Raw genomic sequence first — 13,068 nt, 5'->3', positions numbered from 1 at the left:
AAGTACCAGCTCTGCTACTTGGTGGCTACAATCCCCATTTCTCACTTTGAGCTTTAGTTTCTGAACCTGCAAAATGAGTTAATAAGTTTCCGAGCTTTCCCAGTTTCTCTGAGACCATGCTCCACTTTGTCAGAACCACATAATAGCTCCTCTTGACCTTAAAATTTTCTTCATAGCCTTTTACTGAAAATTCAATGATAGAACATTTATCATATTCTGTGGCATTTAATACACATAAGATAAAGATGGCTGATGGTAAGTCATCCTTATACTAGCATCATCCTTGAACTGGTTCTCACTGCTTCCCGAGGGAAGCCTATTTGAAGCTTCTATTTAAAAGTTGTCTTTTTCAGCTCCACACTGTCAGCCAGTTTAACTGAGTGAGATAGGCTGGCCCACTTGGTTGCCCTGGCAGGCTTCACCTCTCAAACTGATGTAGGAAGCTTCTGCCCTTTAACAAGCTTCATCAGTAATGAACAGGCGTCATGTTTCCCTCCCTTCTTTCCATTCATTTGATGAATTTTGAGCCCCTGTTGTGTGCCACTCTCCTCTTATGGAGCTCACATTTTAGGAGAGGAGACAGGGAATAAATAAAGCAAACAAGATGATATTAAGTGTACAATGAAAAAAGTCAGTCTGGAAGGTGGAGGGGAATGCTGAGGCTTTAGGGTGAATGGTCACAGTGGTCAGAGTGGTGGTGGTGGTTGTTGCTTGGTTGCTAGGTCATCTCTGACTCGTTGCGAGCCCATGACTGTAACCCTCCAGGCTCCTCTGTCCATGGGATTTCCCAGGCAAGAATACTGGAGTGGGTTGCACTTTTCCTTCTCCAGGGGATCTTCCCAACCCAGGGATCAAAGCTTCATCTCCTCTTGGCAGGCGGGTTCTTTACCACTGAGCCACCTGGGAAGCCCTCAGAGTAGTTAAAGAAGGCCTACCTGGTAAGGGGTATTTGTCCAAAGGAGTCAAAAGGGCTCCATCTGGGGCAGGTTCCAAGCAGAGGAAATTGCATGTGTAAAGGCCCTGAGGCAGGAATGTTCCTGCTGTGTTCCAGGAAGAGCCAAGAGCTGTGGCTGGAGCAGGTGAGTATGGGGGAGAGAGTGTAGGAAAGGGTATCAGGAAGAAACAGGATAAAGGGGAGTTGGCTCATGTACAGCTTTGTGAACACTCCAGACCACTGGAACACATTGCCTTTTACCATGACAGAAGGAGTGTTTGGTAGAGAAGTGTTGTGATCAAGATTCCTTGGCTGTGTTGCAAAAAACACTGAAAAGGAGCCGGGGCAGAGGCAGAGAGACCAGCTAGGAGACTGTGGACTTGTCCAAGAAGGAGTAATGCTGGCTCGGATGAGGGCAGCCATGCAGGTTGTGTCCTGATGGACTGTAGATACATCCTGAAGGTGGGATCAACACAATCTGTGAACAGATGGTGTCCCTGGGTCTTTTCTCAATCGGAAAGGTCAAGGGAATAAGGAAGGGTTCATCTGAGAGCTTCAGCTGGTGTCTAAGGGTAACCATGGTGCTGTTCGAGCTATAGACCAGCTAGGTGATAGCTGACGTTGTGTTTCAGGGTGAGCCTCGGAACACTAGACTCATGTCCCTGTCACCCTTTCTTCGGGACATATTGGTTTTCGAACAGATATTGTCTGGAGCCCACTGATTGGTACATCGGAGGCTGCCTAACATGGGTTAAACTGAGCAGCTGGAGGTAACGAAAGGTCTGCACGCCCTCCTCTTTTCTCTGCTTGGTGCTGTGTGGTTTTAGTTGCAGACTCTCCGCAGGAAGGAGCAGAGAGGACCCACTGCTGCCCCAGGCTTGGTAACCCTACCAGCTCCAGTGTGAAAAAGTTCCTGTTCCCAGTAGTTCTAGCACAAACCTCAGTGTTATTTCTGCTTGGCCCACCTTGGTTCTCTGCCTCCCTGATAAGGGTCATGCTGGCCACTGAGGACCATGGCTATTTGGTCAAGCAGATGTGGATACCAGGCTGACCAGACAGACATGTTGATAGCAAGCTGCTTACAGGAAGGGGCTGTGCAGTGTCATCAAGAGAGCTTTTAAGGTCCTTCCATTCAAGATGTATTTCCCCATGAGAAATTCATACTGTGTATACTTTTGAAAAACTCAGTGAATCTGAATTGCATTCGTATTGAATAATATATTATTATTTCACGTTTAAAGTATGTTTATAATGTTTTGTACATGTTATTTACATGTTAGTTAGTTACTATTAGTTGCTCAGTCGCATCCAACTCTTTGTGACCCCATGGACTATAGCCTGCCAGTTTCCCCTCTCCGTGGGATTCTCCAGGAAAGAATACTGAAGACAGTTATCGTTCCCTTCTTCAGGGGATCTTCCTGACCCAGGGATCAAACCCAGGTCTCCTGCGCTGCAGGCAGATTCTTTATCATCTGAGCCACTAGAGAAGCTGATAAACATATTATCTGTGTATATTCAAAGCTTGGTTTAAAGTAACGAGAGGTTTGCACCTCCTTCAGTAGGTACTGCCTATGAGTTGAGGTGTTTCTTGTTGTTTTGGAGGGCGTTTTTTTGTTTTTTGTTGTTTTTTTAACAACGTTATTTATTTACTTTTGGCTGTGCTGGGTCTTTGCTGCTGTGTGCGCATTTCTTTTGTTGCAGCTGCTGGGGGTCACTCTCCAGTTGCAGTTCAGAGGCTTCTCTTATGGAGCACAAACTCTAGAGCACGCAGGCTTCAGTGGTTGCAGCACATGGACTGAGTCGTGGTTCCCAGGCTCTAGAGCACTGGCTCAGTAGTTGGGGTGCACGGGCTTAGTTGCTCCGCAGCACGTGGGATCTTCCCAGATCAGGGATCAGACCCGTTGTCCTGCACTGACAGGCAGATTCTTTACCACTGAACCACCAGGGAAGCCCTGCCTGTGAGTTTTTACCAAACTCCTAACATGCCAGTACACAGGAATGAGTGCCAAGGAGAAACTTCTTTCAGAACAAACAAAGTGAAATTGAATTAGCATCAGGACAGATGAGTTGACCAAACATGAGAACACCTAGAGGGAACAAGGATCTTTTTTTTTTTTCTTTTTTCAAATATTTTTTCTTTATTATTAACGTGAAAGAGAGATGTGTTGGGAGAGTACAGAGAAAATGCATACATGCTGAAGGGAATGGGTGTTCCCCTCTAGCGATGTGGTTTTGAAGCTAAAACAATAGTGCTCCTCTCCTGCCTTTGAGGCACCGTGAGAGCAGATGGTTGGCAAGCAGCCTTGACATAAGTAGAGCACGCAAGCAGATCAGAACCTCCTGGAGTGTTTCCTCAGGTGACAGGCCTGACGCTGAGATTTCAAACCAACTCTCCATGGTGGCGGTTTCCATAACCGAGGACTGAGTGTTCACAGCTATTGCTGTGGTTTCTGCGTGTTCACTGAGGCTGAACTGCATGGTCCAGAAGTGTAACCCTTCACTCCCATTGGCCAGACATGGTCACACAGCCCCAAGGACACGGGAGAAGTGGGAGCGTACACTGGTATTCATGGAGCACCACCAGAAGTGTCCTCAAATGTTGGCATTATTGGGTTGAGTATTATTGGGTTTCTTGAAAAGGACACCTTGGGAGGCCAAATACTAGTTTTGTTACATTTGGCTAAAACTGAAAAATAGAGGATAGGAAGCCCAGGTGGCTCAGTGGTAAAGAGCCCACGTGCAGCGCAGGAGACACGGGAGATGTCAGTTCCATCCCTGGGTTGGGAAGATCCCCTGGAGAAGGAGATAGCTTCCCACTCTAGTATTCTTGCCTGAGAAATCCCATGGACAGAGGAGCCTGTTGGGCATGGAGTCTCAAAGAGTCAGACCACAGCTTAGTGACTAAACCAGCAAAAAGTACAGGTGGAGACCTCATATATTTTTGTCCACTGGAAGGTGTACAGAGGTCCATTGGGGACTATCTGAGCAGTATTTTTACAGGTATCAACATGGGTTTGTGGGAGAAATTTGTTTTGAAACATGGTTGGCTGAGATGTTACTAGTAGCTCTCTCTCAAATTCTCCTTGCCAGGGTCCGCCTTGAAGAGATGTAGTCAAATCCCTAACAACGCAAAAGTTGGTGCAAAGCTAGAAATAAGCATGCAGGGCATTTGGGGACAAGGAATAGAGTGGTGGGGCGGCTAATAAGGATAAACTCAAGGAAAATCGTGCCTCCTTTTACAAGCGGTGCCCTGTGTGTGCCTTTTAAATAGTGCAGCCCATGTCAGCGTGCGACACTGCAGAGCTGTAGTCGTTGCTGTTGAGATGAGGGAGGAGAAATCAATTCCGTACTTTTTAAAGTGTGCCATTTTGGCGCTGTTCCTCCAGACAGTAACAAAATGCACCTTTTGAATGACTACAAAGTACATTCCGAGAGCTCTAGCCCCCGTCTCACCAAGACAAGCTGTTTATATGGCACTAATGTGCTGGCGTTCCTGAAAAGATTGGGAGCAGCCAGCTGCTGCCACTCAGAAACAAGAGGAAATTTTGGAGAAGGTTTCTTTGCGATTTGCATCCCTTAAGGCTGATGCTGGGGAAAGAGCTGTACACAGGACTTTATGCTAGGGCACACACGTTGTTTGTTTATTACCTTATTCCATGGAATAGCTTAATACCGTGTAAGTAAGACATTAGCGTCCACTTAGAAGGACCACGAGGGAAGTCCCTACAGTTGACCTTTGAACAACGCAGGATTAGGAAGATATTTTTTTTTTTTCCTGTAACCTTGAGGAAAATTGCTTTGAAGGTAGCTCTTCTCTCTCTGATGAGCAAAGAAAGTCTGACCCCTGAAACAGCTTCATACATCTTAAGGTCTAAACAGCCAAGTGTCTTACTGAATATTCAGCAAATCACACATGTGCTATGTGGATTGCGTTGCCACCTAATTAAACATTCAAATCCTAGGAATTATTACATCCATTTTGCAGATCAGAAAACTGAGGCTTGGTAAAATCACAAGTGAGAGCATTCATCTCCTGGATTTGAACCCAGCCAATGTGACTTCAGGTGGCACAGTGGTAAAGAATCCGCCTGCCAACGCAGAAGATGCAAGAGATACAGGTTCAATCCCTAGTCGGGAAGATCCCCTGCAGTAGGAAATGGCAACCCACTTCCGTCTTCTTGCCTGGAGAATCCCACAGACAGAGGAGCCTGGAGGGCTACAGTCCATGGGGCCTTCATTGCCCACTGTGTGAATCGTTACATTATTTTGCCTAGATGAGGAGTAGCTTGTCTGGAGGCATTCTCTTCCTTCCACAGTCTGTTTTTATAGCTCATTTGCTTGTTGAAAAGATCTGAGAAGATCTTATGATTTGGGTCTGCCAAAGTCGCAAAGGAGAAAACTTGAGGACCGGCTCTATTTTCAGGTGTTTAAGAAGCAGAATAGATTGTGATGCTGAGTAATACCACCTTCCTGTCCCATTCTTAGTCCCAGCTAATCAGTGCTATCTTACCTTGATGACAAATTGAGCGTCTCATTGACCATAATTGTAGCTTGGGAGAGAACTTTCCAGAAGTGTAAAACAGCTTTTCTTCTCAGATTCAGAGAGAACTGAGCTAAGTACAGAGACTCCGAAACAGCAAACCAGAAAGTCTTCAGTGAGAATTGTGAAAAGTAACCCCCGTTGGTTGAAGTTTGGTAGTAGAAGGATTTCACTTTCTGGTCTGAGAAATCCACATCCCTCTTGAGCACACAACTGAGCCGTCTGTAAATTCCACGGCACATCAGTCCACATAAGTTTAGCTTCATAGGCAGGTGGAGAAAGGTCTCTCTTTTTACTCTCATCTTTAGACTCCCAGCAGTTTTGCCCTCTGTCGGTGCCTCCTCATTTAGAATGCTGTTCGTGAAAGCAAGTGTGTTTTGTTGACACTGCAATTTTTCTCTCTCCTAGATGTTCAGGGGGAGACAGTGTAATAAATAAGAAGGGACATAAACCGCAAATGTGTGCAGGGTTTGAGTTGGCATGACAGAGGCTCTGGCAAACAGACAGATGCACATGAGATCAAGTGTGGGCATATGCCGACATCCTTCTTGCTGGAGGAACGGTTGACCACGTGTGCCTAGCAGAGCTCGGGTCCCTCCTGGATTCCACAGTAGCAGCAGTGACGCTCAGAGCACTGTGAGCCGTGTGCAGGCTCTCCGCCCATCTGCTCTAGCAGCGGGTGCTTCCAAGCCTGCTCTCCAATCACTGGATTTGGCTTAGACATTTGTCTCCCACCCCCATCCCAGGAAGGTCACAGAGGAGCTGGGGCAATAGCAATGATTCCTCCCGTGTATGACTATGAACAAGCTAGCGAGGAGGAAGCATGATAATAATGTTACGATAATAATAATATTATTATTATTAAATAATAATAAGCACAATAATAATAAGTCACAGCAGCCAATAGTGGTGAATTAGCACAAAGCAAAGTGGCCTGACTGAATCCTCACAGCAGCCACGGGTGTTGGCCATGGTGTTGGGGACTGTTCCTTCCTTCCCATTGAAGGAAACAGTGTCCACAAAGGGAATGGACTTGCCTAGAATCACAAGCTAGTACCTTTGAGAAGTGCAATTGACCTTGTTTTATTTTTTTGGCTGTGCCATGCAGCATGTGAATTCTTAGTTCCCTGACCAGGGATTGAACCCATGCTCCCTGAGGGGGAAGTGTGGCTGGAGTCTTAACCACTGGACCACGAGGGAAGTCCCTACAGTTGACCTCTGAACAACTCAGGTTTGAACTGCAAGGATCGACTTTGAGTTTTTTCTAGTAGTCAACACTGCAGGACTATGCAGTCTGGTGTTTGGTTGAATCCAGGGAATCACAGATGTCGAGGAACTGTGGATACAGAGGGCCAAGTGCATTGCATGCAGATTTTTGACTGTGCAAAATGTTGGCACCCTTATCTCCATGTTCAAGGGTCAGCTGTACTCAAACCTAGGCCTTTGTTTTGTTTTGTTCACCTAAAAGACCCTTTATAGGTGGTTCATGTATTCCTTCCTCCCTTCATTTATTCGAAAACATTTCTTAAACATCTAGTTTGTGTCAGGCACTGGAGATATGGTGAGAAGATAGAAGTCCTGTCTCAAGGAGTGTGTAAGGGGTCTTCCCTCGTGGCTCTGTGCTAAGGAATCCGCCTGCCAATGCAGGAGACACAGGTTTGATCCTTAGTCAAAGAAGATCCCACATGCCTTGGAGCAACTAAGCCCATGCACCACAGTTATTGAGCCTGTGCTCAATAAATAAAGTTATTGAGCCCAGGAACCCCAACTACTGAGTGGGTTGGGATGGGAACCCCAACCCCGTGTCTTGCAGCTACTGAGGCCCACATGCCCTAGGGCCCTTGCTCTGAAGCAAGAGAAGCCACTGCAATAAGAAACCTGCACACCACAGCTAGAATACAGCTCCAGCTTGCTGCAACTAAAGAAAAAGCCCACGTAGCAACAGAGACACCCAGCACAGCCAAAAATAAATAAATAGTTACATTAAAAAAAAAAAAAAGTGCGTAAGTTAACAGAATAGATGAGCAGGTAGAAAACAGTTGTCCCAAGTAGAGGTTACAAATTGGTGCCCTGTTTTACTGTTTTTGTGTAACTGACCTCTTGTTTTTAGAAACGAGAATTACTTTGAAAATGGGAAGAGTTTGCTTAAAACTCCCACTGTCTGGATTCTCATGAGAAACACTGAGGTGTGAGATCACTGTTCTCATACTCTCTCATGGCACTGGTGGGCTGCACAGACCTGACCGTGGCCCCCTGCTCACCAGTCTGCCCATCTCTGCCCTGCCCTCCTACGTGCATTCCCAAGGCCAGTGGTGATGAAAGGAAACTGTGCTCCCGGAGGTACTTGCCCATCGTCAGAGCTGGGCAGAAGGGAGTCAGGGAAGGCTTCTTGGAGGAGATGGTTGGCTCTGATTTTCATAGAACTGAGAAGGATAGATGTTCAGAGTGGAGGAAAATCTGTGTGAGCTGATAGAGCAGCATGTGTTCTTGTTGTATTTGGTACTCCTTGGGGAAAAACACACTTCCTTGTTGTAAAAATAAAGTCCACTTTGATGGGCAGCCTCAGATTCTTTTTAAGGGAATCTGGGGCATGTACAAAGGCACTGGGTCAGTCTGAGCTGCTCTTCTGCATCTCATGTGAGGGAGGGAATGAGGATCAAAGGATAGGTTTCGTGCAACTTTTCTCAAGTCTGGAAAAAGCCAAGCTTCCAAGTCATAATTTTTGATGGCTTTGTGTGATCACCTTTATCATTTTGGAAACAAACTGCCCTCAGGGCCACCTGTATTCCAAGCATCATTTTCTTCTTTTATAATCTGGTAACTGCTCATGTCACTCATCTCTGTCCAAAACATGGACCTGTAGCCATAGTTCAAGAAGGTTTTAATGTAATCATTAGGAATAATTGTTGCAATGCAGCTCTTCAAAGCCTGACAGTGTGTGGAGCCAATCGGGAGAAGAAAGTGCATTTCCTGATGCTAAAATGTGGCTTGGCTCTGAGGGTTTTTTTCTAATGACTCAGTGGTGTCTTGCTCTGAGATGCTAAAAGGCATGGGGATAGGGAGCCTTTAGAGACCCCAGCTGTTCCTGAAGATAGTCACCTATTTTTTTTTTTTTTTCTTTCTTTTCTCTGGACAGCTGTGTGCAGGGGAATCTGGGTCACGTGGCAGATCCCAGGCAACTTTTTGCTCAATAACTGTTTCCCAAGTGGCTACTCAGGGCCCTTTCAGAATTCAGGAGACCCATCCGTTGTCATAGTAACCGGCCCCCCTGCTGTCGAGTTGGCCCTGAGATGCCAGCTGAAGCTCTTGGAGCCAGGGAACACATAGTCACTTAGACAAAAGCAGGGAGAGACTCGCTGCTAAAGATTGCCGTTTATGCACTGTGATACTTAAGAGACAGGACTGATTCTGTGAAGAAGTGCATGGATCCATTTTTCAACCACGTTGGCTTTGCAGGAAAGGGAAACTGCTAGACATACTCAGTGTCTGCTACATCACCGGTGCCTTTCTTTGGATTTCTCAGAATGAAGAGTCCTCCCTCCCAGGGTTGATGAGGTCTGTCTTGTCAGGTTTCTCAGGTAGCCCCCTCGATTATTTGGGATATTAGTTTTGTAGCATTTGCTTCTCAGCGGAGTGTTGTCAGTTTACAGGGTGGGAGTTTGAAGCGCCTGCGATTGTGTGTGAGGAGAAACTGCGGAGATAGCCGGCTCGGCTCCAAAATTCCTGAAAGAGTGAGTCTGGCAGAATTCAGAGTAGGGCTAAGGGTTGAGAAGAAGTCTAAATATTTTAGGAAGCTGCAAATTTCAAGTTCTTATGAAAATTTGCAAAAACACTCCCAACACACTCGTGATTGCCTGGGATTAATGTTGGTAGCCGCACTGCGTGTGTGAGAGAGAGGGTTTGAGGACAGTTGTTGCAATTCCACAGTGTGCTCAATAGAGGGAGACAAGAAGTTCTGGATTATAGCACCTTCCCCCCTCCACTGCTTTTTAATCATTTCCCCAAGTTTTGACTTAGCCCTTATTTGATTTCAGCACCAAGCACTTTTACCCACCATCGAGGCTATTAATTATCAACATAAAGGAAATCTTGTATTGATGGAGAAGAAAAAACCAACAGTTACGCATTAGAGAAAGTCCATTCTGAGAAGCAGGAAGCCACCAAGACAATCAGAAGTTCACAAGTGTTCTTTGAAATCACGTCCTGAATGCAGAGTTCTGCATGAGATTAAGAAGAACTTCCAAAAAGGAGAATGTTTCTGTATCGGTGTTAGTCTCTAGTGTTCTATGGAGTTGAGAAAGAATACAAAATCCTTTCAATGCGAACTCCTATAGCCCAGGTGGTTTGGGGATTACATATAATTAAAGCAACACTTCTCAGGGTGATCACAGTGCATCTTTTCAAATGCTAGAGCCAAGCCTCCAGCGCTCTGCTTATTTAAGTATTAAGAGGAAATGAAACGTCAGACCTAGTGTATCGCAGTCACTTGCCCACTGCTACCCCACCCCACCCCACCCCAGCCGCCCGTATCTGAGCTGCCCTCGTGTGAATCCACCCCCTGTATTGTGAATCAAAGTGTCTTTCCAGAGAGGAGAGACATGCATGGAGAAAAGACCAAGCCCCAGACCAGTCGCACAGCACCAGTTTCAGAGAAATTTGTGGCAGAACTGAGGTTCAAACGGTACCCAACCTGTTCCTGCCAAATTGTGTTTATCCCAGCGGTGGTTTAAGCCATCCTATTTGCCAGGGGAGCTTGTCAAAGGTGGGAGGCTCATCAGAAGCTGTTACTGGGTCGGTGGTATCCTTATGTTCTGATCACACTGTGGGTGATAACAGATTTCTAGTATCTTAAAGACAGCTTTTTAAGAGCAGAATTTCCCTTTTTGCATTTCTTACCTCAGTTTTGAAAAACCTTAAGAAGCCCAGTAATCTTTGTGGGTAAACCCTTCTCTTTGGAGCATGCCCCCAGCGAGGTCCAGTGGTGGGGTTGGTCTGTGCGAAATGGGAGGGAGGGGTGGCCGATTGAAAGTACTGTCTTCTACACCTGTTCTCTTCTGTTTTTTGTCCATTTAGAGGGTGTAACAAAATAAAGTCCAAGGGCTTTCCCAGACGTTTCCGTGAAGTGCCTTCTTCTGGGGAGAGAGGAGAGAAGGGGAGCAGGTGAGGGGCAGTCAAGCTGAAGGTGGGGAGGGGGTCTCTTTGGCCGGGACTGGCTTGCCGGATTTTTGTTCTGTTGCCATGGGGAGTCAAGCCCTCCGGACAACACAGCGCTGAAACTCACCTGTTGTACCCCAGCTCCCAAAAGGATGGCTTGCAAACATCAGTGTGGCTGGCGGGTAGCTGGTAGCAATGCCAGTATGTCCCCTGTGTGCTTGCTGTGCTTGATTTTGCCATTGGAGGGGGATGTTTTTAATTTCTAGGATGGGGATATTTTATGTTTATGTGTTTGTATGTCTGCTGCATCCCTTTTCTTTCTGAAATTTCAGATGTTTGCATGTTTGAGAGCTTTAAAAACACTTTATGCATGCATTTAGCCTTGTGAGTGAAAGGTATCTTGTAGAAACCTAAATTTGTCAATGAGTTAAAGAAGAAGGGCCGGAAGAAAAGAGAGAAATAAATGGGATTACAGCATTTTTTTTCCATAAGAAGGCTAAAATTCAAATAAATACAAGAGTTTTTGATGGCTTGAATACTTGAAAAAATTATTGTCCTGGAGAGATTTATAATAAACCTTTAGAAGTCAGGATTATATAATCTTAATCACCACACCTAAGCCCTTAATAACTTTCTGTAAGGCTTATCTAGGCAAACTCTACTTAAGATGGTAATTAATGCTTTAATATTAAATGGCCTCTTAGAGTAATTCACTAATCAATGTTCCGTTGTGAGTAGCCCCTTGTTCCTTTTCAACAAACCAGTTTATTGAATTGATATTCAACTTTTTTCATGAACTTATTTATCTCCATTGGTTGTGGGTAAAAGAGATGATGAGATGAAATTGTAGCTGATGCACCCACTATAATCGGGGATAGCTGTGAGACCTAAGAAGGTATAGTATAAGAATTGTGGAAGATTAATGAGAAATTCTGTGATATATCTTCTTTTAAGCTGAACGGTGCAATTTTGGGCTTTTAGAGAAAGGCAGTAACTGCTAACTGGTAATGCAATGATTCTTTCTATCATCTCTTTTTCCTTATTGAAGTCTTTAATTTTGAATCCCATTTTCAACACTTCAAGAGTAAAAATTGAAATAGAAACCCCTCTGTATAAGTTTTAGATTCAAAGATCTAGTCTTAAGAGAAAGACCTTGGACCTCACTTAAATGACCAACTTTCATGCCCAGTTCATTATAAATATAATGTAGTTTTGACTCTTGACACTTGAAAAAGCTGTCATTACCTTGTGGATGGCACAAAGGTAAATGCCCATCCGGTTTCTAAGTCCTTTCCAGACACAGTCCCACAGCCAGGTGTGGACTGTTTCTAGCTCTGATTTTTGTACGTGGCCCCGAATGAGGGAGTGGGCTCGTTAGCGAGGCTGTATTTTGTTATAAAGCGTTCAGTCCCTCTGGTATCTTCTCTACCTCTGAGTGCCAGAAGCTTGGGGGAAGAATAGTTTTATGTAGGTCTACAAGTTTCCCGAGGACTGTCTTGGGAAACTGCAAGTATTTATAGAATTCACCTACTTGTGAATCATAGTTTTGACTTTACTGTTTTTTTTAATAGTGTAGCAGCTAAGACAGACCTTGGCTCAGGGAGTCGTAGCTTCTAACTGCGGCTCTGCTTCTTTGTGACTCTATGACCTTGAGTTACTTACCTAAGCTCTCTGAGCCTCAGTGGACTCCTCCAGAAAATGGGTCTGTGATGGTTCCTTGTAGTGGAGTTGTTGTGAGGAGTAAATGTAATATGTATAAAATGCTGACTGTGTGAGATCTATTATACCATTAGAAGATGAGATCAAGGCTCTGAGTTCTTTGTTAGGGCCACGCTGCTCAGGCGACCCAGTGGGGACAGCCCCCTCTTGTGTTCTGAGTCCTGAGCGAGACCCTTCTCACACCCCCACGTGCTATGCTGACCACTCCCTGGTGAAGACCTGGGCCCCGTACTGACCTGATCTGCATGTCTCTGCTCTTCCTCCTTCTGGCCGCCCCACCGTACTCTCTCTCTCCCAGGCTACTGCAAGAAGCTGCCCTTCCATTGGCCTCTCTGGCTCCCACCTTGTCTCCTTTGATAACCTCACTGGCCTTAACACTCCCCCTCCTTCTTTGTGGTGAGAGGGCCCCAGGCAGTCCCAGAGTGGACACGATCACCAATGCAGGACCAAGGCTGTAAGAAGTCATTGCTGATGATACCCTCCAGAAAGGAGAAGAAAAAGCAGTAAAAATCAGATCCAAGTATTTACTTTTTCAAACAAGTTGTAGGTTTAAATTTGGAATAGGTAATAATTGACATGGTTCAGAAAGCAAAACGTATAAAATTATATTTACCCTGAGATTGCTGTCTCTTCACCCAAACACCCACCTGCTTCCTGCCCCATTGTAGACAGGTAAACATTCAGTACAGTTCAGTTTTGTTGCTCAGTCGTGTCCGAATCT

General features: G+C 45.3%; 1 protein-coding gene across 4 annotated transcripts in view; it reads left to right on the top strand.

The window, feature by feature from the left end:
* Positions 1-13,068, top strand: part of PTPRG (protein tyrosine phosphatase receptor type G) — a 774,504-nt gene that overhangs the window by 684,106 nt on the left and 77,330 nt on the right. For 3 of the 4 annotated variants that reach the window (XM_024982945.2, XM_024982944.2, NM_001076228.1), the window contains 1 exon segment: positions 10,548-10,634. The exons of the other annotated variant lie outside the window; for it this stretch is intronic. In XM_024982945.2, coding sequence (XP_024838713.1) covers positions 10,548-10,634 — 87 coding nt within the window. 4 annotated transcript variants of the gene reach the window in all.

This window comes from Bos taurus, chromosome 22 (genome assembly GCF_002263795.3).
Source record: "Bos taurus isolate L1 Dominette 01449 registration number 42190680 breed Hereford chromosome 22, ARS-UCD2.0, whole genome shotgun sequence".
In the NCBI taxonomy this organism is placed as follows: Eukaryota; Metazoa; Chordata; class Mammalia; order Artiodactyla; family Bovidae; genus Bos; species Bos taurus.
The sequence above is the reverse complement of the archived record's forward strand: the minus strand, read 5'-3'. Positions and strand labels throughout refer to the sequence as shown.